The 26,654-nt window shown below is 34.6% G+C and overlaps 2 protein-coding genes across 3 annotated transcripts; both read left to right on the plus strand.

Annotated features, from left to right (window-relative positions):
* The first annotated feature begins 1,419 nt into the window (after window positions 1–1,419).
* On the plus strand, window positions 1,420–14,229 carry LOC128550592 (perlucin-like protein). The gene is made up of 4 exons (XM_053529870.1): window positions 1,420–2,095; window positions 6,422–6,504; window positions 6,787–6,883; window positions 14,012–14,229. Exons 1-4 carry the CDS (start codon window positions 1,783–1,785, stop codon window positions 14,227–14,229), a joined length of 711 nt encoding a protein of 236 aa, XP_053385845.1. The 5' UTR covers window positions 1,420–1,782.
* An 8,309-nt stretch (window positions 14,230–22,538) lies between these two features.
* On the plus strand, window positions 22,539–25,896 carry LOC123548956 (uncharacterized). 2 transcript variants are annotated; one of them, XR_008368440.1, is made up of 5 exons: window positions 22,539–23,235; window positions 23,855–24,059; window positions 24,217–24,783; window positions 25,041–25,279; window positions 25,395–25,891. XR_008368440.1 is itself a non-coding variant. In XM_053530544.1 (3 exons), exons 2-3 carry the CDS (start codon window positions 25,153–25,155, stop codon window positions 25,748–25,750), a joined length of 483 nt encoding a protein of 160 aa, XP_053386519.1. In that variant the 5' UTR covers window positions 24,070–24,783; window positions 25,041–25,152; the 3' UTR covers window positions 25,751–25,896. The 2 variants fall into 2 exon arrangements, 1 of the variants encoding a protein (XP_053386519.1); XM_053530544.1 differs by lacking the exons at window positions 22,539–23,235; window positions 23,855–24,059 and having other exon boundaries at window positions 24,070–24,783; window positions 25,395–25,896.
* Window positions 25,897–26,654: the final 758 nt, after the last annotated feature.

The raw sequence follows: 26,654 nt of genomic DNA on the forward strand, positions 1-26,654 counted from the left end.
GTACCATACTTTTATTTACGCTTAAGTAAGTAATGCATGCCCGAAAAAGTTTACATTTATTGCACACATGAACAAACAGTAAAATGTAAATGCCTTAAAATTATTTATTATTTTTCCTCTAGTGCGAGTCACAACTATTCAGCTATTCTTTTTGTCTGGAGTATTCAATGTTGAAGCATATCAACCGACAAACACACAGTGGTATTACAACTTCATTTAAAACATAGAAATACACGTGAGAACGCCGTACATTTTCTAGGACTTCTATTGTTCTGGGAGCCGGATGACGTTGACTCACTTTCTAATAATCACTACGGATTCGAGCCCTACCTATCAATCCAGCTAACTTGTGGTGCTACGGAGCTTGTCCTCCCTTGCCTGAAAATATCAACGCGCGTTTTGAAAGTTCCTTTCTTTATAAAGCATCAAGATTATATTATAATTGACTACCCGGAATTACAGAAGGGTGCAATCACTTATATTATTACTGCCATATTCTCACATTGAAACTTCATAACACGTTATATAGAGGTTTTCATTTCAAGTAAATATAAATCGTAGGTACATACAAAATCTGTATTTCCTACGTAGACGAAATTAAGTACTGCGTAGCAGCTAGTATCTCCTACACAGGAGTCATTAATCCCCACGCAGGACTTAGTTCTCCTACGCAGGACTGAGTAGGAACGGGGGTGTGGGGGGAGGGCAGGTGGGGGGGGGGTGGGGTGCGGGCCTCCCGATAATTTGACCCATTATGGTAATGATTTGAGCATTTTTTGACAGCGAGTCAGTTATAGCTGATATTTATAATGTGTGCCCCCCAATCTGAAAATGCTTCCTACGGTCCTGTATCTCCTACGCAAGAGTTGATATCTCTTAGGTTGCGTCGGACTAAGAATCACCTACGTGAGACATTCTATATCCTGCATAGGACTTGGTATCTCCTACGTAGGACAAAGTATCTCCTAGGTAGGACTTTGTATCTCATACGTAGGACTTTATATCTACGTAGTATCTTCTATGAGATGTTAAGTTGTATGTAGCACATAAAATCTTTTGAGATACTACGTTCTATGTTGGATACTGCGTCCTACGTAAAACTTAATATCTCCTACGTAAGAGATACTGCGTCAAACGTAAAACTCGTACGTAGTACTTAACATCATCTATTTAGGAGATACTAACTTCTACTTGGAACTTCATATCTCCTGATTAGGAGATAATTAGTTCTTCTTAGGAGATACTATGTCCTAAGTAGAATATACGAAGTCTGACGTAGGAGATACTTAGTAGATCAAAGCAATCACTCCTATATTACCTTTTCTTATTGAAGATACCGTAGAGATTTTAGAACAGCATTGCTTACCAAATATTTCATAAAGCCCTCAAAATTTTCTTTATGATAAAGGAAGAAAATAATTTATCAAAATTAAAAGGAATAAATAACAAATCATACACTCACGTAATTTGTGCGGACATTAAATGGTTTTTAGGTTTACAGAAAAAGAACAGCCAGAAAACTTATTGATCTGCTGAATTTTGAAAACAATCTAAACGCCAGTATAATAAAATTTAAGACTGTGCGCATTTCACATACAAGTATACCACGCTACGAGGACATGCGATAGCATTACGTCTCATAAATAATTAATACAGCGCCTTTAATGTCACTTGGCATTTTCAGAGATCATTGCGTCAACGGATACTTGACAAAGATTTCTGATCTGGAGAATAGTTTTTGGAAAGATATATTTAAGGATTATACCTGGAAACAACAGCGCAATGGAGATGGCTAGAAAGAATGGCTTGTCTCTGTGTATTTTGATATTAGTAGTGGTGTGCCATTTTTTGTACACGGATTGTATCAACTTTAAGAAGTACAAGTTTATGCGCTACACTTGCGAGCTAAGTGATACTGATTTTCCAGCCGACGAAGTTTTGGATTCCCATGCATGCGGAAAGTTGTGTCACAACAGCAAACAGTGTATCAGTTTTTCTTACCATCCGGACATGCAGAGGTGCATCGGGTGCCGTCGGGCGATCAAGCCTAACTTTTACGAGGAAATGGACAGTTGGATGTTTTATTCATCAGAAAGTGAGTAATATTACATGATTGCTTTCCCTGAATATACTAAAAATGTTTTGCCGTATCAAAATTTACTACATGTTTAAGATTATATTCATACTTCCAGCTCTTTTATTAAAAGGAAATGTTAGCTGTTCTAACATGATAACGACAAAAGTAACTTATTTAAGAACATGCGACGATTTTTAGCAATTTAGGAAGGAAAACAGGTTTTTAATCTTTCAGTTTTGTCTTGTAAAAATCAACAGCTTTAAACTTACCAATATTGTTATGTCTGAAGTTAATAATTGCTTATTACGTAGAATTACAACAGTAATAGCAAATAAACCAACAGCTATGAACGATGAGAAAGTTTATTATGAAAAGTAACAATTCAAATAAATTAAAAATGTTTATTAGCCGTAAAGTTCAATCTCATATGTAAGAGTAGTTCAGATCGTGTCCTGGTCAAAGAAAATCTTATCAGTATAAATTCTTTTTTTTCACACACAACGCAAACTGAACTTTATCCAAGGAATACAAATCCTGTTTTTAAAGATAGATTTTTAAATCCACAATGTAAAGGTAAATCTTCAAATGTTAAATGCCCACTCTGGTAATATTTTATTATAAAGAAATACAAGATTTGTTTTCAATAAGACATTACTTTAGGCTTTGCCCTGTCCCCATACAGCTTCCTATTCAATGTGTCATGGAAGATTCTAGAACTAGCATGTATCATCAAGAATAAAAATAAGATTCTGGGAAAAACAAGAACAAACAATACAGTTTTTAAAATGAAATTGTTACACCATTTATAAGTATTGTAGTAGCACATTCTTGAAAAACATAGAATATATATTTACATAATGATGTCTCAAAACTAGGTCAGTAAACAATGAGTTATTAATAAAGTCAAACCTTTGGGCAGATGTCCATAACAATATAAAATAGAAGTTTATTTCGATCTTGTTCTCACTATTCAAATTGAACTTAGAACATTTGATTGACATGCGCACAATTTTTAATTGGATGTTTTTAGAAAAAGGGGATATTTCCACATTTAAATTTGTATTTTGTTTTCTTAATATTGTAAAGAACATTATTTTCAGATGGAAAACCCCCCGTGTATTTCAATGTTACAAAAAAGGTATAAAAAGAGACTTTATTCAGCTTATTCATGAAACTAAAATTGCAATATGATTGTTTCTGTAAACACGTTTATGAGCGATGACGTCGATATTTTTGTTGCTACCAAGAAAGAGTGCTACTATATTGTGTCTTCTGTATAAGATTTAGAGCATTTTATAATCAATATAATGTATGGCAAAATCGTGTTTGACTTAAATTAATACACTCAAAATTATTTCGCTGACGTACAACTTCTTTTTCGAGTATAAATAACGTTTAAACACCTGATAAGCTCAGTAGTGAGAGCGCAGATCTACGGATCTCGAGGTCGTGAGTTCCATCCCCGTTCCCGGCGTATGTTCTCCGTGTCAGTTTGAAACAAGAGGGCCATGGTGGTCCTGTATCCCTCACCTGAGTACCATTCCTCAAAGTGATATTATTAAGGTTTGACATAGAGCACATAGGCATACACACTAAATATCATCAGGATACATATTTTCTTGTAACAGTCCCTTTTGACCTAGTCAGGGCAAATTTCCATACCAGATTAGGAGGTCCTAGGCTCAAACGCTGCATTTTCGTACTAACATGACTATTCCTTACCCTGGAAGACTTAAATAACATTTAAAACCAATCTCATTAGATGCTGCTAATATATACTCATTCACATAAAATAAAGGGAGGTAATCTGTCGTAAATCCAGTCAAAAGTTATCTGCACTGATTGTTCGAGTCCATCTGATGGCAAAAATGACATTTCAAATCATTATCGTCATTGGTTACTGAGATACACCCAATTTTAATTTGAAACAATGGGAGGTAATTTGACATAAAATCAGTCCATAGCTATCTACCCTGATTGCCTCAGGCCAACTAAAGAAAGAAAAATAATGAAATTTCAAATAAGTACTATAAAGATTTACCAAAATAAATCCATTTTTATTAAAATCAGGGAAGGTAATCATGCATTGTATATGCATGTAGAAGATACAAAGTACAATCCTATATAACAATATAAAAGTAAAGTATTCATATCGATAAATGTTCAATCAAGAGGTATCTAATATGACTATTTCTTACCACAGAAAACACAAATAACGTTTCAAACCAGTCTAACTAGAAGTTGCTAATGTGTATTCATTTAGATAAAATAAAGGGAGGTAATTTTTCATAAATTCAGTCAATGTGTATCTTTACTGATTGTCCAAGTCAATCTGTTGACATAAATGAAATTTCAGATCAGTATTTTCATTAGTTACGGAAATATACCCATTTTAATTTAAAATAAAGGGAGGTAATTTGACATAAAATCAGTTCATAATTATCTACCCTGATTGTCTCAGTCCAACTTATGACAATAATGAAATTTTAAAGTCCTATAAGTACTTACTGATATAAATCCTTTTTGGTTGCAATCAGGGGAGGTAATCAGATATAAAATAACTCTGGAACCTATGATTGGATCTGAAAGATTCGTCATGAAATCCAAGATATATTGTTGTTAAAGATATTTTGGAAGTTCGTATCAAATCAAATCATAAATGAAGTCTCTATATGGCTGCAAAAGCCAAAATAGCAAATTTTGGACTTTTAAGGGGCCATAACTCTAGAATTCATGAGGAATCTAGCCAGTTAAAGGAAGAAACCAAGATCTTGTGGTGATACAAGTTGTGTGCAAGTTTGGTTAAAATCAAGTCATAAATGAAGCTGCTATTGTGCAGACAAGGTCAAAATAGCTAATTATGGCCCTTTCAGGGGCCGTAACTCTGGAACCCATAATGGAATCTGACCAGTTCAAGAAAAGAACCGAGATCTTATGGTGATACAAGTTGTGTTGAAGTTTGGTTAAAATTATAAATGAAGCTGCTATTGTGCAGACAAGGCCAAAATAGCTAATTCTGGCCATTTCAGGGGCCATAACTCGGGAACCCATAATTGAATATACTAGTACCCAGTTAAAGAAAGGAACCAAGATCTTATGGTGATACAAGGTGTGTGCAAGTTTGGTAAAAATTAAATCATAAAGAAATCTGCTATTGTGCAGACAAAGTCAAAATAGCTAATTTTAGCCCTTTCAGGGGCCATAACTCTGGAACTCATGATAGGATCTGGCCAGTTCAAGAAAGCAACCGAGATCTTATAGTGATACAAGTTGTGTGCAAGTTTAGTTAAAATAAAATCATAAATAAAACCGCTGTCGTGCTGAAAAGAAATTGTTGACGGACGGACGCACGCACGCACGGACACACGGACGTACGGATGGACAACGGAAGACGGAAAAAGAGTGATCACAAAAGCTCACCTTGTCACAGATGTTATCAGCAGTTATCTCGCAGAATACCTATCATTATTTTGATTGTACTCGACATTTATTACAAAACAAAATTATTGGTCAGTGTGTTGATTGTGGGAATACAACATTCTGCTATTGTCCTGTTCTATAATAGGGTATGCTTGGGTCTGAAACAGATCTACCATGCAGCAGCTGAAACATACATGAACAGAGGCAGTTAAGATTTCTGATTCTAGATAAGTTTATATACAGTATCAGCAATTATGGGAATGGGCGGGGGAGTTAAATTCGATGGACGTGTATGTTGATGAAACGTGTCAAATCGCAAAACTTGCTAAGAATGCAAAGGAAAAACAATTAGCGCAATTACTTAAGTCTCCTTTCCGGATATGTCAGCAATTCATCGCAATTTTTCACACTTTCCTTTCCGGATATGTCAACAATTCATGTCATTTACTCTTTAAATTCCGTATAAGTCAGCAATTCACATTATTCAGACTTTCAATTCCAGATATGTCAGCAATTCACAGCGATCCACATTATTCACACTTACCTTTCCGACTATGTCAGCAATCCATGTTTTTCACAATTTCCTTTTCGTATTAGTCAGCAAGCCACATTATTCACTCCACATTTGTAAGCAGTCAACTTTATTCCTACTTCCATTCCAGCAAAAAATCCACATTATAAACACAAGAGAAAATCGAAGTACGTGTAGTCCATAATTCGATTTTCAACCATTTCAACATTTATTATATTATGTGATACATCCTTTAAGCTTTAGGAATACAGAAGGTTATCGCATAGATAATGCTTTCGTTGGTATTCAGTCGTATTAATTATTAGACGTCAGCGGTCCCAATTAAACACACTTTTCTCTATTGGATAATTACCCATGTTTAGTCATATTCATATACAAATTTCATATTTTAGTTGAATGTCCTGATGAATGGACCAAGTACAAAGACTCCTGTTACTACACTGATTATCAGACTAGGAACTTCCAGGACGCTATGGTATGTTTAACCATATATTTTCTTTTTAAAACTGATCAATGCATAAGCGGTGTGTAGGAACACCCGAAGCGTAGCTAGTGTAACTAAGTGCTTTAGCGATGTTATTACGTTTTAATGCCATTAACTATGAAATTAGATAAAGTCGCCACAAATGTGCTGCGTATTAGAAAGGACAACTTTGTGACAAAGGTATCCACTTAAGGCACATTTGTAGTATGTGTGTATCGAGAGCTTTGTCTTTCGAACAAAAATCGATGTTAACTTACCTGTTTGGTATTTCAGAATTTCTGCCGGCAGCGGGGTGCTTATCTAATGTACCCAGAAACAAAAGATGAAGATGCGTTTTTCAAGGACTTGATGATCAATCACAACAGAGGCAGTAAATCTTTTATTTAATAGTGTTATTTATACATTTGATTTCACATTGCTTTCCTTCTATTTTAATTTCATGGAAATAAACAACAAGAAAAAAAAATGTCCAATAATTTTTCTTATGCAAAATCCTTGACTGATCTGTCAGTAAGTCTGATTAGCTGAACGATTTGATAAGACGAAACTGATTTTAAAGTTTTGCGGCTTCACAATTTTGATTGAATATTCAAGGGCTGTAACTTTAAACAACAAGTTAAACTCCAGTTTCTGTCCACCATATATGAACATTAGTAATAAGAATATAGTTCAAAAATTGTTGTCTTCAAAGTATCATCTAACAATGTGTATAGTTAATCCGTATGGAACGCTCAACACGACTTCGATGGTTTTGTCATTTGGCAGTGATTACCTACAGATCGGCAGTAGTAACTTGTCATTCGGCAGTGGTTGCTTGTATTTCGGCAGTGGTTACTTGTATTTCGTCAGTGGTTGCTTGTATTTCGGCAGTGGTTACTTGTATTTCGGCAGTGGCAGTGGTTACTTGTATTTCGGCAGAGTTTGCTTGTATTTCGGCAATGGTTACTCGTATTTCGGCAGTGGTTGCTTGTATTTCGGCAGTGATTACTTGTAACTCGGCAGTGGTAACTTGTATTTCGGCAGTGGTTGCTTGTATTTCGGCAGTGGTTACTTGTCATCCAGCAATGGTTACTTGTAACTCGGCAGTAGTAACCTCTCATTCGGCTGTAGTAACTTGTATTTGGCAGTGGTAACTTGAGAATCGGCAGCGGTAACTTATCATTCCAGCAGTGGTTATTTGTAATACGGCACCAGTTACTTGTCATTCGGCAGTGTAACTTGTTACTCTTTTCTTTCTGATGGTGTCCCGTTATATTATGATGTGGGAAGTGGTAGAATTTCATTCTGGTGTAGTTCAAAGCCATTCGGCAATGATAACCTATGATTCGGCAATGGTTGGCTATCATTTGGCAGTGATCATCTATTATTTGGCAGTGGTGTCCTATATTTTGGGAATGGTTTCCTGTCATTCGGCAGTGGTTTCCTATCATTCGACAGTAGTAACTTGTCATTCGGCAGTAGTTACCTATCAATCAACAATAGTGACTTGTCATTTGATAAATAATCAATGTCAAATGAAATCAAACCACATCAGTCTGAAAATTGATCACATTATAGTGTGAAATGACAACATCTGAATGAGCAGTTAACACTCTAGACTAACAAGTAAGCTTTGCCTAATAACAAACAACCATTGCTTACTGACAGCAAACCACATCAAAACCAAAATGTACCATATAATAATGTCAAGAATCAACATCAAAATGAAAAGCAATATGAATGACAAGTAACCACCGCCGAATGACATCGAACCATATAAGGATGAAATTATACTACATCATACAGTTAGGTGTCAACAACAGAATAAAAAATTACTTCTACGCAATGTGTCTAGGCAATGTGCCAAGTAACAACAATGGAATTTCAGGTTAATTTAAAGCAAGATCGATAAAATACGAAATAGGCCAAAGGTTATTATCGCCTCTCTTGAAAACACAGTAGGATTGAGGAACTTAAGAATGGCTTAAACAAAGATATCAAGGATGACTTTTATAATAAATATGATTCATTCGGAACATTTTTGCGTATTCCATACAGTTTAAGTAATATCATGAATATTAAAGGAAAAGAAACAAGCCCCGGTAGTCTTGTTTTGTCCATTTCGTAGATAATCCTTTTAGAAAAAAAGTACTGCCGTACTGACACTATAAATAAAAAAGCACTGCCTTGCCGTCTCCTTCTATAGATTTGTAACGTAAATTGAGCGATAAATTCTCGTTTCAACATGCCTATGATCTTTATATGTGTCATAAGAACAACAAACGTAATAAGGATACGGACCTTATACAATATTAATGAAAATGTGTCTGCAGTATGCCAAACATTTACCAGCTACAAAACGGTCTTGATAATCCTTGGCGTCTAACAGACTGATACTAAAATCGTTTACTGACTACTTCACGTCGTTATAATTATTAGTGTGGCGATCTTAGCTCTTTCTAAATATTGGTCGCCACACGGCAATTTATCATTGATAGAGAAATTTACGACAATTATTTGCCATTAGGAAGTTCGAGTTAGGCAATTGGCAGTTAGAATGGCACACCAGCCTTCAATAGTGATCATCAAATGTTATATGCACAATGACTATCAAATACTTACTGCTTAGTACACATTCAAATGAAGAGGAACATATATCAGTGAATGAATGCAGTTTTTTACTAGCAAAGCTTCTCTCTGTTTAGCAATTTGTTCATTAGCATTTTAGAGCGAACAATTTCGGTTTCTTGTTTTCATGGCTGACATAACATTATTTTGCTGCAGATTTGACTGATAGAATACTATATTGTTTCATATAGAAATTTTCTTTACTTAGAACATGCAGATCTTTTACTGGTAAGATCGAAAAATCAAATATCAGATATTTAGTATTCAGTAAATGCGTATAACAATTTGGTATTAAACATTTAGCATTTTGCATCCAGCATTGAGTATTACGTATATTGTACCTAGGATGGGCACACTATTTGTCTCATAAAATTACGTGCAAGTTCGAACCTTGGTTATTTGACTAAAGAACTAGGTCACTTGGTTATAAAGAAAACCATCGGGATATACCAGGTCAGAACCTTTGTCTTTCTGGAAAGTAGGCCACATTTCAACCTAGATCATCCCGGGTAAAACACTCTGTCCTTACATCAGATCATAGAAAGAAATGATAATCTTTCAAGAGACCACAATTTCTGCCCGATTTCACTAAATTTCATCAGAATAGTTGTCTGAAGTATTGCTCAAATTTTAAATTGGGTCATCTGAGGTCCAGAAGTAAGTCACTAAGTTAAATCACAGAAAAGCCTTGTTTTCTTTGTAGAGGCCATTATAATCTTCACCTTATCTATAAAAAAACTAGTAAGAATGTTTGTATATATATAAAATCTAGGTCAGTTTTGAAACTGGATCATATGGGATAAGAAAAGGAGGCCATTTTGTCAAATAATTTGGAAAGGTTGTTATCAGGATAGCATATTGCACTTGTGTAAGAAATGCTTAAAGTGTATGGACAAAAACAGTTTTTTGTTAATGATATGTTTTAAAAAAAGAAGATAAAACAATCCTTGTTCATGAAACGCTTGAATTACAAGGTCAAAAAATACATAATTACCTTATTTAAGGTTTCTATAGCACACTATATTTTTCTCAGTATTATATATTTTGTTGTTATTGTTCCGAATCTCTAGACTAATGTAAATTAACACCAGTGAATGTTTTCAAACAAGAATAAATAGAACGCCATTACCTATGTAAGTGATAGTGTTGTAAAGAAAATGAAGACAATGTTTCCCATTAAGGAACTTTATATTGACAGTTTATAACTCCATTAAACATAATTTGAAACAGACGGGTGAAATTTTATTTGCTAGATATTATTTTGATATTCTCTGTTGTCTGTTAGAAAGCAAAGGTTATGTTCATGATGTTGAATGTGATAAATAATTATCTGATTTCGAAATTTATTCTTGGGGTTGACATTATAAAAATGGAAAATGTGGTGAATATAATTTTCATTGGGGCTTATTTGCATGAATATATGATAAGTCTCAAAATAAGTGAAAATTAGTCATTATTCTGATTGATTTTATTTTAATTCTATTTTTATTTAATTTAAATTGAATTAATCATTATTAATTATAAATATAAAAGATTACTGCACAGAGACCTAAATTTAGAATTTCTGCTTTCCCACACCTAATAGCTTATAATTTCAAAATGCAACATTTTTCCATGTAAGAAACTGCTTTGATTCCTTTGGTAGTCATGTTTAAATGATATTTTCCCATTAGAAGAATTATCCATTTGCCCCTTCCCCCAACGCATGGTTTGCAGCCTATAGATTTTCATTACCTAGTTATCTTTTAAAGGCACTTATTATCAGTCATATCATGAATATTACAATAGAAGTTTTTGTTTTTGTTGTAACTTTCTTAAAAATGCTAGATCAAGAAAATAAAAGATGTCCGCATTAGGAATCGAACCCAATTCAGCTGCCTTTAGCAGTAACGCCATGTAGAATATGTACAGCGAGACTGTTAAATATATATATTTATTATTAAGCAGTGTACCTAGAGTAAAGCGTTATAAATACTCTTCGATTTGCATTGTAAAAACAAGTTAATACAACTAATTCTCATGTGCTTTATTAACATATAATGTATAAGAATTTAAGCATTCTTCAGAATTAAAAATTTCTTGATGCCTAATTGTTCTTACTGTTTTGTTGTCGTATGATCTGGAGGCCAGTGACGTTAATACAAACAGTACAAATGTATTAGCAACTTAAAATATTTTTAAATACTCATGCCAATGCAATAAATTAATTTTAATGGCAATTACGGAAGTGTGTCTGTTATTGATAAAATAAAAAAGTGGAAACTTCACAGGTCGCTCAACACGGCATAAACAAAAATGTTGCAGGCTCGGTTCGATTGAGCCTGTTTAAGGAGGTAGTGGAAACGCATGCTACTGTCCATGCCCTCTATCCCTGGGTTGAGCAGAACTCGGCATTTGAACATGCTAAAAGTACAAAAAGCAATTTAGAGACATCCGTAGATGTATTCAAACGGCGGTGAAAATGGAACCTTCAATGATACACGTGTTGGGGGTGTAATTCCATGAAGAGCGGCGTTTGGTACCCAGATAAAGTAATGGGTCATTATGAATGACTAACACTGTGACATTAGTAAAACTAGATATATACTAGTAAGTTTATGCATATACGCATGCGTAGTTACCCTTTTGTGTTGCATATTCATTTTGAGTTAAGTATATTTGGGTTATTATGCGAAAACAGGTTCTCTTAATCGCTTATGTAAAGAACAAGTTATACTGGATATTATTTCAAAGTGACAAACAGCTGCAGGCATAGGAATAGAGATCAATTTAATTGCATGTTTACTATTCTTACCTGTTCTATATTACAAACGTTCTTTTATTGTGACATTTTGAAACAAGCAAAACTGTATTATCTGCACTACTTACTTACAGGTATTTCATTGAATTACCGGCTTGTTAAAAGGTATTTTTTACCATAAGTAAGTTGACAAAATCATATAAAGCAAAAGATAATAGGTAAGGGTAGATTTCTCGGAAGCACAGAGCATTAAACACACAACCCCAGAGCCGCGCATTTACAAAGTAGGCCCACAACAAAAAGAAACTGTAATGGAAAAATAAAAGTCAACTCAAGTCTTGAGTGGTAAATAAAACTCACATAAATAAATCCTAAACGTTTTTGTTTTGCAAAAACAGTATGGTATTGTGTCTTAATCCGGTTTCATTTTCTATTCAGTTGTGTAATTCCAAGGGAAGTAAACTTATAGATATATCTGCTGACCTTAGGCAAGATTTGTCATACTTTGCCACACTGTTTTGAATTAAGTATTGATTTTAACAAAACTGTTAATTTCACATTTGTAAAATCATTTTTTCAAGGAATTAGAAATCAATTACTAGAGTTAATTTGATACATATATCTATCATTAAGGGTCTATCTCTATCGCATTGTCTGTTCAAATTTGATTTACAGCAAAACAAATAAATCTATCGATATATAGATACCATTCATATCTTTTATCAGAGGAAGATTCTTTTAACTAATTATAAACAGAAACGTACGAGACACAAGCAATATCAATAATAGATAATAAAAGTGTTGTTGCAAAGTGTAGAACGTTTTAACGCATGCACAGCCGTTGATGGCGGAGACAGTTTATACGCTTTTAATAACGAATTCTATTTTGACTAGCAATATATTATCACAACAATATTAAGTTGACGTCACGTCGACATGATACTTAGCACCATGTATGCATCTATAAATTGGGCTTTTAAATTTGATTAGATAGTTCACTTAATAGTGAAAGTCCAATTGCACAAATATCTCGTTTTATTTACACAAATACTTTGCAGTGTAATTTGTCATCCTTTTCACGTGAATTGAACTCATATGCATGACGTATTACTTTTTCTGGTCATGGCTTGTATAAAGAAAGGAGCATGGCGACTAATCATTTGGCGCCAGGCATGCGTGAAGAAACAGTTCTGTCATGATTGATTCAATTTTACAATAAAAGACATATTACATCTAAATTATTTATAGCAAGGCCGTGTTTGAACATTATATATACATTCGGGCGGTTATATATCGTTCGAAATAGTTTCACTCGAGCTTCGCCCTCCTTAAATTAATACATCCAACGTTTAACAGCCCATCATAAACAAATATTGCTTTAACACGGTGGTTTTGCTGTTTATTTTTTATATTTTATATTTTAATAATGAATTGATATGCCCGGACACTGATTTGATATATTTTAGAAAGGTATTTAATTGTAGCTCTTTATGCCTAGATTTTTAATATTTTTTTTTTACTTTTTAACTTTACAACCTCTGGGTTTTCATCGTAATAAGTTGTGCCTAAAAACAATATAATCGATATTTATGGCTCACGCTCAAAATAAGAGATGTACGTAAAATTACTCTTTCTGCAAATATAGCTAATTTAACTCCAAGAAAGCTTCGAAGTATTTAAAAGAATACGAAAATGATAGGACGCAATGATTATTTTTGAAATGAAAAGCAAAAATAAGGTTTACAACCGAACCATAAGTTTAGATAAGGACGAAGTAAAATGTTAAGAATGTTCGTTTGTGTTTCAATTTTAAAGTCAATACCTTAAATGAATGTAGTATTTAAGTACACTATAAACTCCGATTTTATTTTCTTCCTTAAATTTTTCAGGCACTGAGATCACAACTATACACCTCTAATGAGCAAGTGGAACAGTTACATATTACATAAAATGAAAATGACATTAACTCTGGCATCGAACCGATCCTTTCTCGTTTCCGTACGTTCCATAATTTTTGTTGTACTCGGTACGAATAGCTCCGCCATAATGAACACATTGAACAAATATACGGAAATGTGTCTCTAGTAAATATTTGCGGTTCGATTTTCACATATGGGAAATAAGATTTATTTAATTTGGAATGCTTTTCAGGTTCAGGTTCAGTTCCGTTCTGGGTTGGTATTACGTTAACGGAAACTGACAGTGTATGGAGAACAGTAGGTACACATACACCAATATCATTCCAGGACTTTCATCCTTCGACGCATAAGACGGCTTTAGACTGCGCCTTAGCAGTTCTAGTTGCCGATTTCAGATGGTATACATACAAATGCAGCATCACAGGGGCAGTCCCACTGTGTGAGAAATAAAAACAATCTCCAGTGGTTATTGTTTGATCCATCAAGTCCGTAGCAGGTTTCTTTTCTTTGTATTTTTTACGTTAGTTAGGTATTTCTCATGCGTATTTTGTTTTTTAGGATTTCTACGTGTAATTGTGTTTGTTCTGATTCATTTAAGATTTTCGTAGTATAATATATTTAACAAATTATCAAGGCCTTCGCGTTGTTTATCGTCTGATTTACCACGGTTCAGAGTTCAGATGCGTAAGAATTAAACCACGAGGGCGTTAGCCCGAGTGGTTAAATACTGAAGCGTCTGAACGATGAAACGTGGTAAATTAGACGATAAATCACAAGAAGGCTGATTGTTTTCATTCTGACATGCTCATTGATATGTCTTAATAGATACTAAACTGGACTTCATTTACGCGAGGAGTAATGTAGTGGACGTCATGCGGCAATTTGACGTCATAATTGACGTCATAATGCTCTCTTACCGGTCCGCGCGTCAACCGTTGTTTATCGCAGAATATACAGAGCTTGATTTCCTTCTTTGTTTAACTGGAAATCAAATCGAGCCATGTTAGAATATGCAGTATAACTTGTTCTAGAAATAAGAATATATTGCAGGCCCGTACATATGCTGATACGTTATCATATTTTGAAAAACATGATTTATTTCCTTCTTAAATGATAGGAAATGTACACATTAAGTGGTTTTAATTATACCTTCAATGTAAGTGATGGTGATACTTTTAAAACAAAATTGGAAACAAAATGATATTCTGTTAGAATCAATATTTATTTCAAATTGTAGAGAAGAAATTAGCGTATAATACAATATCTGCTATAACATTCACAAATTTAAAGAAATATTTGACGTAAACCATTGAAAAAATCTCTATATAATCTATTGCTCCAAGTTTTATCAATCGGGAAACCAATATTGATCATCGGGCTACAACCTACTATGATACGCTAGTTCAAATATATCAAAAGCTGAGGATGTGCTATTTAACAAATTGGGAACAGCTTATCTGAAATATATTGAGAATTATTGGCACTACTGAATCAATCGCTTTAAAAGCTAATGGCTGCGACATTGATAAGAAAAGAATTTTAGTTCAAACTCTTATCATGATAAAATTCAATAATTACTCGAAATGACTGATTGATAGGTAGTCAGCACAGCGTTTGAAAGATCTACGACTACGACAAAAATTTAGTGTATTTTCAGTATTGTATAAGAGAGTGTCAGGAATGTTTCTTTTAGTATTGTATAGTGTATTTTTTTATTTCATTTTAGTAGTACATGTGAATATCTGGCGTCTATCAATTTATTTAAACAGCTTCTACTCTAATACTAATGGACAGAATTATCTTGAGCTGATAATGAAGAGCAAACAAATTATACTTTATTTGTATTAAAACTGATAAGATTACTAAAAGCTACTTTTGAACAACTATGTATTCAAAGATTTATTATTTATAACCTAAGCCAAGACGTTGTTTAGAACATTTTGTGAATGGTAAGAGTTATATCTGGTTTCTTTTTGAGATGGATTATATAAATATTCCTAACGTATTCGGATGACATATAATATTATCACTACTTTTGATCAAATTTAAAGCTTTGAAACAAGATTGCAATAATCTGAACTGCTCTTCAACAAAATAGGGAACAGCCTATTAGTAATGTATTGGGAATTATTGACACACGGAAATAATCTGCTTAAAAGCCAATTGTTGCGACATTGATTAGAAAATAAATTTATTTTTAATTACAAATCTTATTATAATAAAGTTCAAAAATTTAGTGTATTTTCAGTAAAGTGTATGAGAGTGTTAGGGATGTTTCTGTTAGTATTGTTTAGTGTATTTTTGTTATATCGTTTTAGTTATGGATTGATTAATTATGGATTAATGTGGATTGTCTGGCGTTTATAAGTTTATTATAAAAACAGCTTCTACTCTACTACTAATGTTTAGAATTAGCTAAGCTAATATATGAAAAATATTTGATGACTCGTTCACATGTACCATAATTTGTCATAGATCTTTTTAAACTTTGTTTATCCCTTTTAGGGGCCATTATAACTATCATTAGAAAATTTCAAACAACTTCGCAAAAGACCAGGAAAAGACAACGTTATTTTAAAGCTATTTCTGCCTCACAGATCTTCCGAATTGATTTAAGGAATTGAAATAAATTTCAAAATCGTCTAATTATAAGAAAATTATGAACATTGCAATATTTGATAAAAAATGAATCCATTTTGTTTCCATGGCACAGTAAAACAAATTTGCGGATGATGTTTATTTTCAGATATCTATTTGAACTGTTCTTTCATAATTCTGCAAAGTATTTGCCCTACCTTTTCCAGCTTAAGAAAAGAAATGATCATGATTTACATCTTAAAGTCATGGAACTTTGGAAATTAATCAAGTTAACATGTTTAAAAAGGAATGTGCTAAATATATTAGCGGTTTGAAAATGACGATATAAACACACTTAAATGGCTGCTTCCATGACCCGTCATTTTCTTGAATTTCAAGCTTTCATATCTGTTTTCAGTAAAGGTATAATTTTAAGTATTTCATTGTTTAGACAGGCTCGATGACGTTCATGATTAATCAGCTTATTCTTGGCATTCTACCCCTTTAAGCGAATTCTTTTCATGAACTTTTTAATGTATTTCACCAAAACTTGGTCTGTGACTGAAGTTTCCACTTTTCTCTATTTCCTTGTAAGACTCTCCCAAGTGTGTTTTCTTTCCGGGACTGCTTGAGCTAAAATGAGAAAAAGCATAACTTTAAATGATTTATCATAAACCACTTGATGGAGGTTCAGCAAACATTACCTGTGGTCCCATCCATATAAAACCTTTACTCAAGTATATCCAAAATGGTGAATTCGTTTAACCTCTCCTAGGGCATTCCAGGGGTAAATATCATCAACCACTACATGGATTTTCACAAAACTTGACCTGTAGCATCCTTGTAAGGTCATCTCCACAATTATTTAGCAATTTATCTTTTTCCCTTTTAGGGACCGACAGCGTTTTAATAGAATAAAAAACTTTAATCGACATATTTTTAATTTTGCTGGCTCGATCTTGAATTGATCTGTAGATTCTGTGCACGAACTTTATAGATCACCAGGGCTAAAATAGCAAAACGTATATTAGGTGAGCGGCTGAGTACCTTCATGGCTCGTGATTGTGTAAAGGTTTATTTAATAAAATTGTTGTATATAAAAACAATTCCAAAACTAAATCTTTATTTTATATTAGAAGATGTTATTTTAGAAAGTTTTAAAATACAAATTTCAGACTACTAAAAATAAATATGAGCCGCGCCATGAGAAAACCAACATCATGCTTTTGCGACCAAAAGATTTGTTGTAGATCTTTGATTTTTTAAGCTCACAGATTGTTATAGATATAGAAAAAAAGTAATGAAAAGTCATTAATGATAATTGCTGTTTTATTTTAATTTGGAAAACAATGAATACAATGAAATTAAACACAGTTTATAGCAAATTATTATCACAGATTTTCTTATCAAGTAAGCTTATTCCATCACTCGAGAAGAACGCCAATTTGATATTAATTTTCCTTAAAAGATTTCATAATAATTGAGAGAAGGTTATTTTAAAATCATATTATTATATCTCTCAAAAAAAAGAAGAGAAATACAAGTGGTAGAAAATCAATGCTTTAGTGTAGTTTTTAGAATTATCAGTTTAAAAAAGGAAAACAATGGAGATTATTATTGTCGAAACGGATTATTGAGGTATAATTCTAGACTTATCAGAAATCAAGGTATCGTCACATCAGTACTGAAAGAAAGTTGTTAACTGTTTTTTTGTCAGTGAAGCTAACCACCTTTTCTCACTGATATTGCAATGTGTCATTTATTTACACTTGATTGTATAATAAACTAGTAGAGCGTGGCTTCTTCTCTTGCAAGATAATGTCATGGGTATTAATTTTTTTTGGGTTGGGAGTTGGGGAGGGGTCTTTAGATTTTATCCTTTTATCTATAACATGTGAAAAATTAAAGATTTTGTTTTGGATGAAAATCTTGTTTAGATCTAAGATTTATATTGCCTAGTATGAATAGTGTTAGTGTTTTATGATTGGATAAGCATTAAAAATCTAAATTATGTTATGATTAGATATACAGGTAGTCGAATATTTGCGCAAGATCTAATAAGGCATGCTTTTTTAATAGAAATAAATGGATCTAAAAAGCATCTTTGTCTTTTCTTCTAACTTCCACGAATCGATAGACAACTTATAACCTAAGAGCTGATATAAAATATATATATAACAAGACATATAGCAAAATATCTGTTTATTTCTATTTTGATGATCACCTCCCCTAGAAGGGGCTGCTTAAAGCTATTGTACCGTCCGTCTGTCCGCCTATCTCCTCGGTTTCCAGCTAATAACTTAAGATCGCAGAAAACTCAAACTTGGTAGAAAGGTTGGTCGTGACTTGCATATGGTCTCTCTCGAGTTTTGAACCCGTTTGCTTAAAGGTCAATGTCAAGAAACTAAAGCTGAAAATATGTTTCAATTAATAACTGAAACGCGCTTTAGCCCACAGTCGTCAAACTTCAAAGGACGATTGCCTGTGGTACGTAGATGTCCCTTTAGTTTTAGAGTCAGTAAATCAAACGTCAAGGTCACAGTGACCTCAATACTTAAAACGGGATTTGCGCAACATACTGAAAACGGGATTTGCACAATAATTAAAGAAAACTTTGACCTATGATCTTCAAACTTCAAATGTTGATTGACTGTGGTAAGTAACTGACTCATATATGATATTGTTACTGAAAACCCGCTCAATACCTAAAAACGCACATGTTAACAAACTTCAAACTTCATAGGATGTTTGCCTGATTTCAGTAGCTTATTTTGGGGTCAATAGGTCAAAGATTAATCTTGAGATTAAGAAAGGGTTTCCGCTCAATAACTTAAGAACGCCTTGGCCTACAGCTATCAAACTTCATGGGATGATTGCTTGTGGTCAGTAAATTACACCATTTTGAAGGTCAATCGGTTAAAGGTCAATGTCACAAAAAACAGTTAGACTGAAAACAAATTTCAGTCACTTTCTATAGCAAACTATTGTATATAGGTTTCAAACTTTAGAAGACCATTGCCTGTGGTCGGTACAAGGCAAACATGATTTTAAGAGTCAGGAGGCCAGAGGAAAAGCTCCTGCCTGAAGATTGCACTATTGTTTTGAGGACCAGTAGGTCAAATGTCAAGGTCAAAATGATGTGACTACAATATGGTTTCAGCTCAATAGCAATTGAACGCCTTGGTATATAGTAGTCAACTTTATTGGTCTGCTTTTAGTAGATTTCACTATTGTTTTTGAATAATTAGTTCAAAAGTCAGGGTCAAAATGACCTTACAATAACTTAAGAATTCTTTAGTTTACAGTTGTAAAACTTCATAGGATGATTGCCTGTTGGCAGCAATGACCCATTCTGTTTGGGGTTCCGTCAGAAGTCAGGCATCAAGGTTACACTGTTACACTTTGTTTTGAAAACTGTCTTCATTCGATAACTAAAGAATGCTTTGGCCTATTAGTCTACAATCCTTCAACTACAATGGATGTTTACCTGTGGTCAGTAGATGCCCCTATTGTTTCTGGACTAGTAGGTCAAAGATCAAGATCACAATGATCTTCAAATTAAAAAAAGTTAACAAACTTGATAGAATGATTTTCTGAGGTCAGTACAATATCCCCGAATGGTTTTAGCGTCAGTTGGTCAAGGGTCAAGGTCATGCTGACCTTCAGACTGAAAACAATTACCACAGCTAAAGAACTTTTTAGTTTGCAATTGTAAAACTTTTGAGTGCATTTGCACAGTATATGAGCCATATTGGTTTTGGTGTCAGAAGGTCAGTAGGTAAAATACTTGGTCACATCCTAGGATAATCAACTGTTTTCAATAGATATCTCTACTGTTTTGGGTTCAGCAGGCCAATTATAAATGTCACAGGGACCTTGAGATTGAAGACAATTTCAACAACTGAAGAATGTGGATGACCAGTATAGTTTTGGGTACCAGTAGGTCAAACGTTAAGGTCACAGTGACCTTGGTGTTTAAAATGGTTTTAGCTTATTAATTAAAAAAACTTTTCGCAAAAGTCAAACTTTCCTGTGTTTCCGCTCAGTAGCTTATGAGTGTTTTCAAACTTCATGGAATATTTACCCGTGACAAGTAGATTACCCATACCGACTTGGGTTTCAGCAGGACTTGGAGTCTAAAACTGGTTTCTTGTACGGACACTATGGCCTGCCTATTGCCTTCAAACCTTATAGGATGATTGTCCCTGGTCATTTTATTACACTCTCATTTAAGGCGTCAGAAGGTCAAAAACCAAAGTCCATCAGACTTAAAAATTACATAGAATGATTTTCTGTAGATAGATCACCACTAGTGCATTTGCGGATCAAAGGTTAAGGTTAAATTGCCTTTTGAATGCCAAGCATGTTTGTTAGTTTAGATTGAACGGTTCCAAAATATATATAAAAATCTCTTTCAAAGGATGCTGATGTTGAAGGCCTACTCATAAGTTGTTTTGCATAGTCACTCTCTCCAATTTCGAGCTAACTACAGCATTGCAGTTCATGCATTTTGCTACGGTTTTGGTCCCTTCTTAAATTAAGTTTAAAAAGTTCCACACTGGGTCCTTTGGTAAAACTTTGCAACCCACAGACTGAATGAAATGGTTACACAAAATTTGCTTAGTTTAGTAACTACAATAACAAACATAGGGAAAATCTGAGATGTTTCCACTGTGCACTGGGTAAGGCTTTTTGGCACTTTTTGTAAGTTGATAATGCCACAGGCAATTTTTATGCACTCCAGAAAAATTAGCTTTAAGCTGTTAATGTGCCATTTTGTGTATTATTTATTCGAAATTATTGTTATGCCGGTTTGTATCATTATATTAGTTTACTGTAAACCTATGACGCGAGGAGGAGTGTGAATAATGACAACGATAATATCAATGATGATATTTTTTTGTATTCGATGCACAATTTTACCGTTCCTAGTCAAAAACAACGTGGTCATCAAATTTGATACATTTTTAGTTCACTAGGCATACGTGTATGCATTTATACGTAATAAATTTTGATCATAGCTATGACATAAGATCCACCCTGGAAAAATTTCCTTTCTTAGGGGGGTACTGGTTCGAGTCGTAATTTCGGCCAGGTCATAAATATTCGGCCACCCTCTTAAAAGCTTTTTTTGGAGCCAGGTGCTTGAGAACCCATCTGTGTCATCACCAGCGCTTGCGTTAGCAACGAAGTCTGCAAAATCATCTAGTTGACACGGGTGGTAAGCGCGCAATCCAATTCCCACTGGGAATACGCTAAAAATGGGTTGCGCGACTTCCGGTGCTGGTGTTGCGCATCAATATATACAAAATCGAGGTAGGTGGGTTTTTGTTTTTGTAAATAATGACACATTTACGAGTGCTTTCGAAAAAAAGCAAAATGCTATTCGACACAAAAATGAATAAATATCATATGTATGAAGCACCAACTTATTAATTTAAGAATCAGCTATGTTATCACGAAAACTCGAACTGTCAAAAAAGAATGGAATCATAAAAAATGAACATTTTCTAACTCTTGTGCCTTCTTTCTGGAAATGTGACGCTTCTAATGATCAAACACGTGTAAAACAGTCATGAATATTACATACACTTGAATGAAATGTTGCTTTTGGGGAAAAGATTGGCAAAAAAATAATCGGGAATGGGGTTGCGCCCCGGGAATGGAGTTGCGCGTATACATTATATACATTATGATGTATACGAGCAACTCTATTCCAGGTGCGCAACCCCATTCCCGATGATTTTTTGTCAATTATGTCCCCGTAAGCAGGATTTGAAGCAAATAATTTTTATTGTCGTTACTTTATAACAGTTGAGTTATCATAAAAAGCATCAGATGGCCTCAGATTAGGCACATGAGGTCAGAAACTTCCATTTTTGTTGATTTCATACTTTTTTCACGCTTCGTGTCGCCTGAGTTTTTGTGATAACAGAACCGAATCATAAATTAGAAACCAGATATTTTACACATATGATGTTTTATCATATTTGTGTCGAATAGCATTTTGCCTTTTTCGAGAAAATTTATTCTTGTCTTATACTTAGCAAAATCATAACTTCACATACCTCAATTTCGTCTTTTTTTTACGCGCAACACCAGCACCGGACGTTGCGCAACCCATTTTAAGCGTATTCCCGGCGGGAATTGGATTGCGCGTTTACCACCCGTGGTTGAGGTAAGTAGAAAAATAATTGTCCTTACCTAAAGTTGTGTACTTTAAACAGCAAATATTTTGTCTCGCGGGTCTCGTGACGTCATCGCACGCGCTCGATTATACTGAGGCCCGGCAAGGGTTAATTCAAATCTAAACTTTATAAACTATTTGCAGCCGATATTGATTAGAGATATATATTAATAGTTATCACTCATTAAACTTGTTTCTGAATTTTGTCAGCGTAATTTTAAAGCGAAATCTCAATTTCCTTTCTAATTTGATTGTCATTTCAGCTATCGTCACGCGGTTATTTTTTTCAATTTAGGGGAGGTAAATCTGTTGAAAAAGAAATACGTAAATATATCTAGTTGCTGCCCTTCCATTGTTAGGCTCTATATTTTTGTTTTAGAATGCCTTACCATTACCGCACATATGACACTGAATCACTGCAGATGGCCGTTGCGGCAGTACAAAAAAGGTAATGTCAGCCAGAAAAGCAGCTAAAGAGTTTAGGGTGCCTCGGTCGACCCTACAAGACCATGTGCGATTTTCAAGGGCGCAAAAGGAAGGGCCAGTTTGTTGTCAGCCAGGCCGAAAACGAGATTTGAGTGCGGATGAAGAGACGTCACTGGCTGGGTACCTTCGGTATATGGCCAGTCAAGGGCTCCCGGCAACCCGGGAAGTTCTGCGGCAAAAAGTCGTAGATATAGTACTGTTGTCAGGTATTTAAATTAATAAGTTAAACTTCCTTTTGCAACATCGCTCAAGTTTGTAAAGGCGTTCAGACCTTTTTTGATAGACTTTATAGACACTATGTGTTTCTTTTATATGTAAGGCAAAAATATAGGTGCATTTCCAGTCTCGTATAAAAAAATGAGGGAAGGTAGGTAGGTTTTTTTTTTTTTTTTTTTTTTTGAGGCCTTGAAAATCTCCGACGATGTAGAAGTTCATACTAGTGAAATATGTCATCAACTAATTTGTGATCTGGAACAATTATAAGTTTTTGGCCATTTTATAATGCAAAAGCGCTTTAAATCGAAGCCACAAGACTGATTAAGCCGGCAACACGGGCGCTGTCATATTTGATATAACTGCCAACCAATTAGAGTCGTGTAATTCAGCGAAATAACGCGAAAGGTTTAAAATGAAATATATATATTTTTTATATGAAAGGCTGAAAACTATCCAAATAAAGTTTAGGGTAGGAGGTAAAAAAAGACGGTAGGTAAGGAGACCGGAAACTGACCTTTATTTGGCCTTAAGAGCATTGCACGTTTTTTCCAGTTTTGGAAAGTTAGATTAGATATGAATATAGTATCTTTACCCGACTTTTATTTCAAGGTGGCAAATCGAGAATAAGTACAGAGAGAGGCCCAACTGACAGATGGATTCGGCAGTTTCTGGAGAGACAAGGTCTCTCTGACAGACTTGCTGAGAACATAAGCAAGGTCAGGGCGTCGATGTCAACACCTGCAATACTTGATGAGTTTTTGAATTCTTCAGCGAAGTAATGACAAAGTATGATCTCCTGGAAAAGCCTGAAAGGGTACATTAATTCTTTTGTTTCCAATATACAGCACTAATTTTGTTTATTTATTTAAAAAAACAAATATGAAACTCATTTGAATGGTTAGCAGTAAGAAGTATTTAACCTATTGCTCTTATATTTGACAAGTACATCGTTGCATACTGATATATTTCAGGTATTCAATTGTGACGAAACTGGCTGGACCGGGAAAGAGAAATCAGCCAAGAAGGTGATCGGTCCTAAGGGTGGTCATCTGTTCAGGGGTCAGAATACTCCAGGAAGCCACATCACAGCACATGTCTGTGTTAGCGCATCCGGCAGGTTCTTGACAACACTTGTTGTTTACCAGGTACGTTATACTTGTACAAGTAAACTCATTATTCGGTGATCCCCATGAACTTAACATTTTTATAATTTTTTTTTTCAGGATGTTTTACTTAAATTATTCATTTAATCATTTTCTACACAGGGCTTCTTACCTCACAAGTCTATAGAGGGCGTACCAGACACATGACAGTTTGCGGCTACAGAAACGGGCTACCTTAACGCAGATCTATTCCATCAGTGGTTCACTAAACTATTTATTCCTCATTGTGGAAAGGACAGGCCAGTTGTGCTGATTATGGATAACCACAACAGTCATGTGTCCGTCAATACAGTGAAAGACGCCATTGACAATGGTATAGTGCTAGTTGGTCTGCCAGGCAACACGACGCATATCCTGCAGCCCCTAGATGTTAAGGTAAAATGTTCAGAAATGTTTCTAAATTTACCAGCTTAAACTAACCAACTAAATACCTACTAGAGCCCATGCGTAATTTTACGCAGTTCGATGTATTTTCCGACGTTGACAAATGCGTCGTGTACTTGTTTTACATGTTCTAGGAAATTCTATCCGTGATGCCTAATACATATGTTCTAAACATTATACAGGTAACTAGCTGCAGTTAATGAAATCCTTCTTTTTTGTTGAAATTCTATAAGGTAAAACTATTGCAGGTGTTTGGACCTCTAAAGTCACGAGTGGACACGATCTGCAGCAACATGCCATTCGCCCGTCGTGGAACGAGGTTTATTCAAGATACACTTTCCTGCTGTACTCAGACACGCCATGGAACAGGCCACCCCTGCCTCTATTAGGAAGTCATTTGAAGTGACCGGCATATGTCCATTCAACAGAGCTGCTATTGATACGTCACAGCTGCTTCAACCTGCATTTGAGCCTGTTGCAGTTAGAGGTTTGTCTGATCGTTTTTCCCAGTATGCTGTTGTAATGAATATATTAAAACACTTTTTGTTATTTTTTTTTATTTTCGTAAAGTTAGTTTGTGCATATGATAAATTCTTTTCCAGGAGAATCTACAACCTCTACGACCTGCCCTACCTGCGGCCATTTTGTGACGAATCCATTGGTCACCATGGGGATTGTGACAGAGCCGTTGGCCAGAGTTCTCCTGAAACCACCAAGCGCCCCGCTGACAGAGAAGAAACCGTCATCTAAGAAAGTTGAAAAGGGCCGTGTACTTAGTACACAAGAGATCCTCAGTTCATTGCAAAAGACTAAACACAATATTATTACATTAATAGATGTACATCATTATAAAACAGAGATATTATGGCTCTTTATTTCTCCTTATCCGACCTTCACACATATACAGAGCGTTTTGATAAGAATACAGCACTTGCCCTACAAAGTATATGATTTTTAACATAGGTTAACAACGATACATCTGTAACATGATTTCTGAAAGAAGTACTGAATAGACACGTATATAATTATATAATTTTGAGGTTTTTTTTCTATTATTTTTGCTCTTGTAGTTTCGTTATCAACAAAATTTGTGCTTTTATGAACGTATTATTTAAAACCTGTTCTTTTTAGGAAAAGGAGAAGAAGGAAGAAGAAAGGAGAGCAGCTATTGCCACGAGGAAGTTAGAGGCAGAGAAGAGACGATAGACGAAAGCAAAAGATGCAGAGGAGAGACGTATGAAGAGAGTTGAGGAACAGACAAAAAGGGCCGAGAAAAGAAAAAGGGAGGAAGAGGAAAATGCAGAGAGGAAGAGACTCATAGAAGAGAGAAAGGCACAGAAGGAAGCAAGGAGTTTGAGGAGCAGAGAGAGAGATATTATCGATGAAGTGACAGCCGCTATGTATATTTGTAACGTGTGTGGCGGGCGCGGCAGATAGGACGACGAAGTAAACGGTGTTGAGTGGTATAGTTGTGATGGATGTGAGGCGTGGTACCATGATGGATGTTTGAGTGTAAGAGAGTTGGAGTTTGTCAGGATAAGTTTGAATGAGAGAAGTGACTGGTTGTGTAAGTCATGTAGTGCTTGCTTATATGAGGAGTGAATGGAGTGTGTCGTGAAGGAACGATGTTTTAAGTAGATCTAGGTGCAAAGAAAGTTGTTACTTTTATTTTAAGTATTGAATTATTGATTTACTAGTTTAAATGACTGACTGACTGATTGATTGATTGATTTACAGACTGACTGACTGACTGACTGACTGATTGACTTTTATAGTGTCAGAATGGAAGTGTGGAATCTAAATAAAAAGTCATTGAATACATTAAATACGTTCTTTCTTTTTTTCTCGAAATGAATGTTTAT

This window comes from Mercenaria mercenaria, chromosome 18, assembly GCF_021730395.1.
Source record: "Mercenaria mercenaria strain notata chromosome 18, MADL_Memer_1, whole genome shotgun sequence".
Lineage (NCBI taxonomy): Eukaryota > Metazoa > Mollusca > Bivalvia > Venerida > Veneridae > Mercenaria > Mercenaria mercenaria.

Coding starts and splice junctions, on each gene's coding strand:
- LOC123548956 (XM_053530544.1), top strand. CDS start 25,153: ATGGAACAGGCCACCCCTGCCTCTATTAGGAAGTCATTTGAAGTGACC. Junction 25,280..25,394: donor TGAGCCTGTTGCAGTTAGAG/GTTTGTCTGATC, acceptor ATTCTTTTCCAG/GAGAATCTACAACCTCTACG.
- LOC128550592 (XM_053529870.1), top strand. CDS start 1,783: ATGGAGATGGCTAGAAAGAATGGCTTGTCTCTGTGTATTTTGATATTA. Junction 2,096..6,421: donor GATGTTTTATTCATCAGAAA/GTGAGTAATATT, acceptor TTCATATTTTAG/TTGAATGTCCTGATGAATGG. Junction 6,884..14,011: donor GATCAATCACAACAGAGGCA/GTAAATCTTTTA, acceptor AATGCTTTTCAG/GTTCAGGTTCAGTTCCGTTC.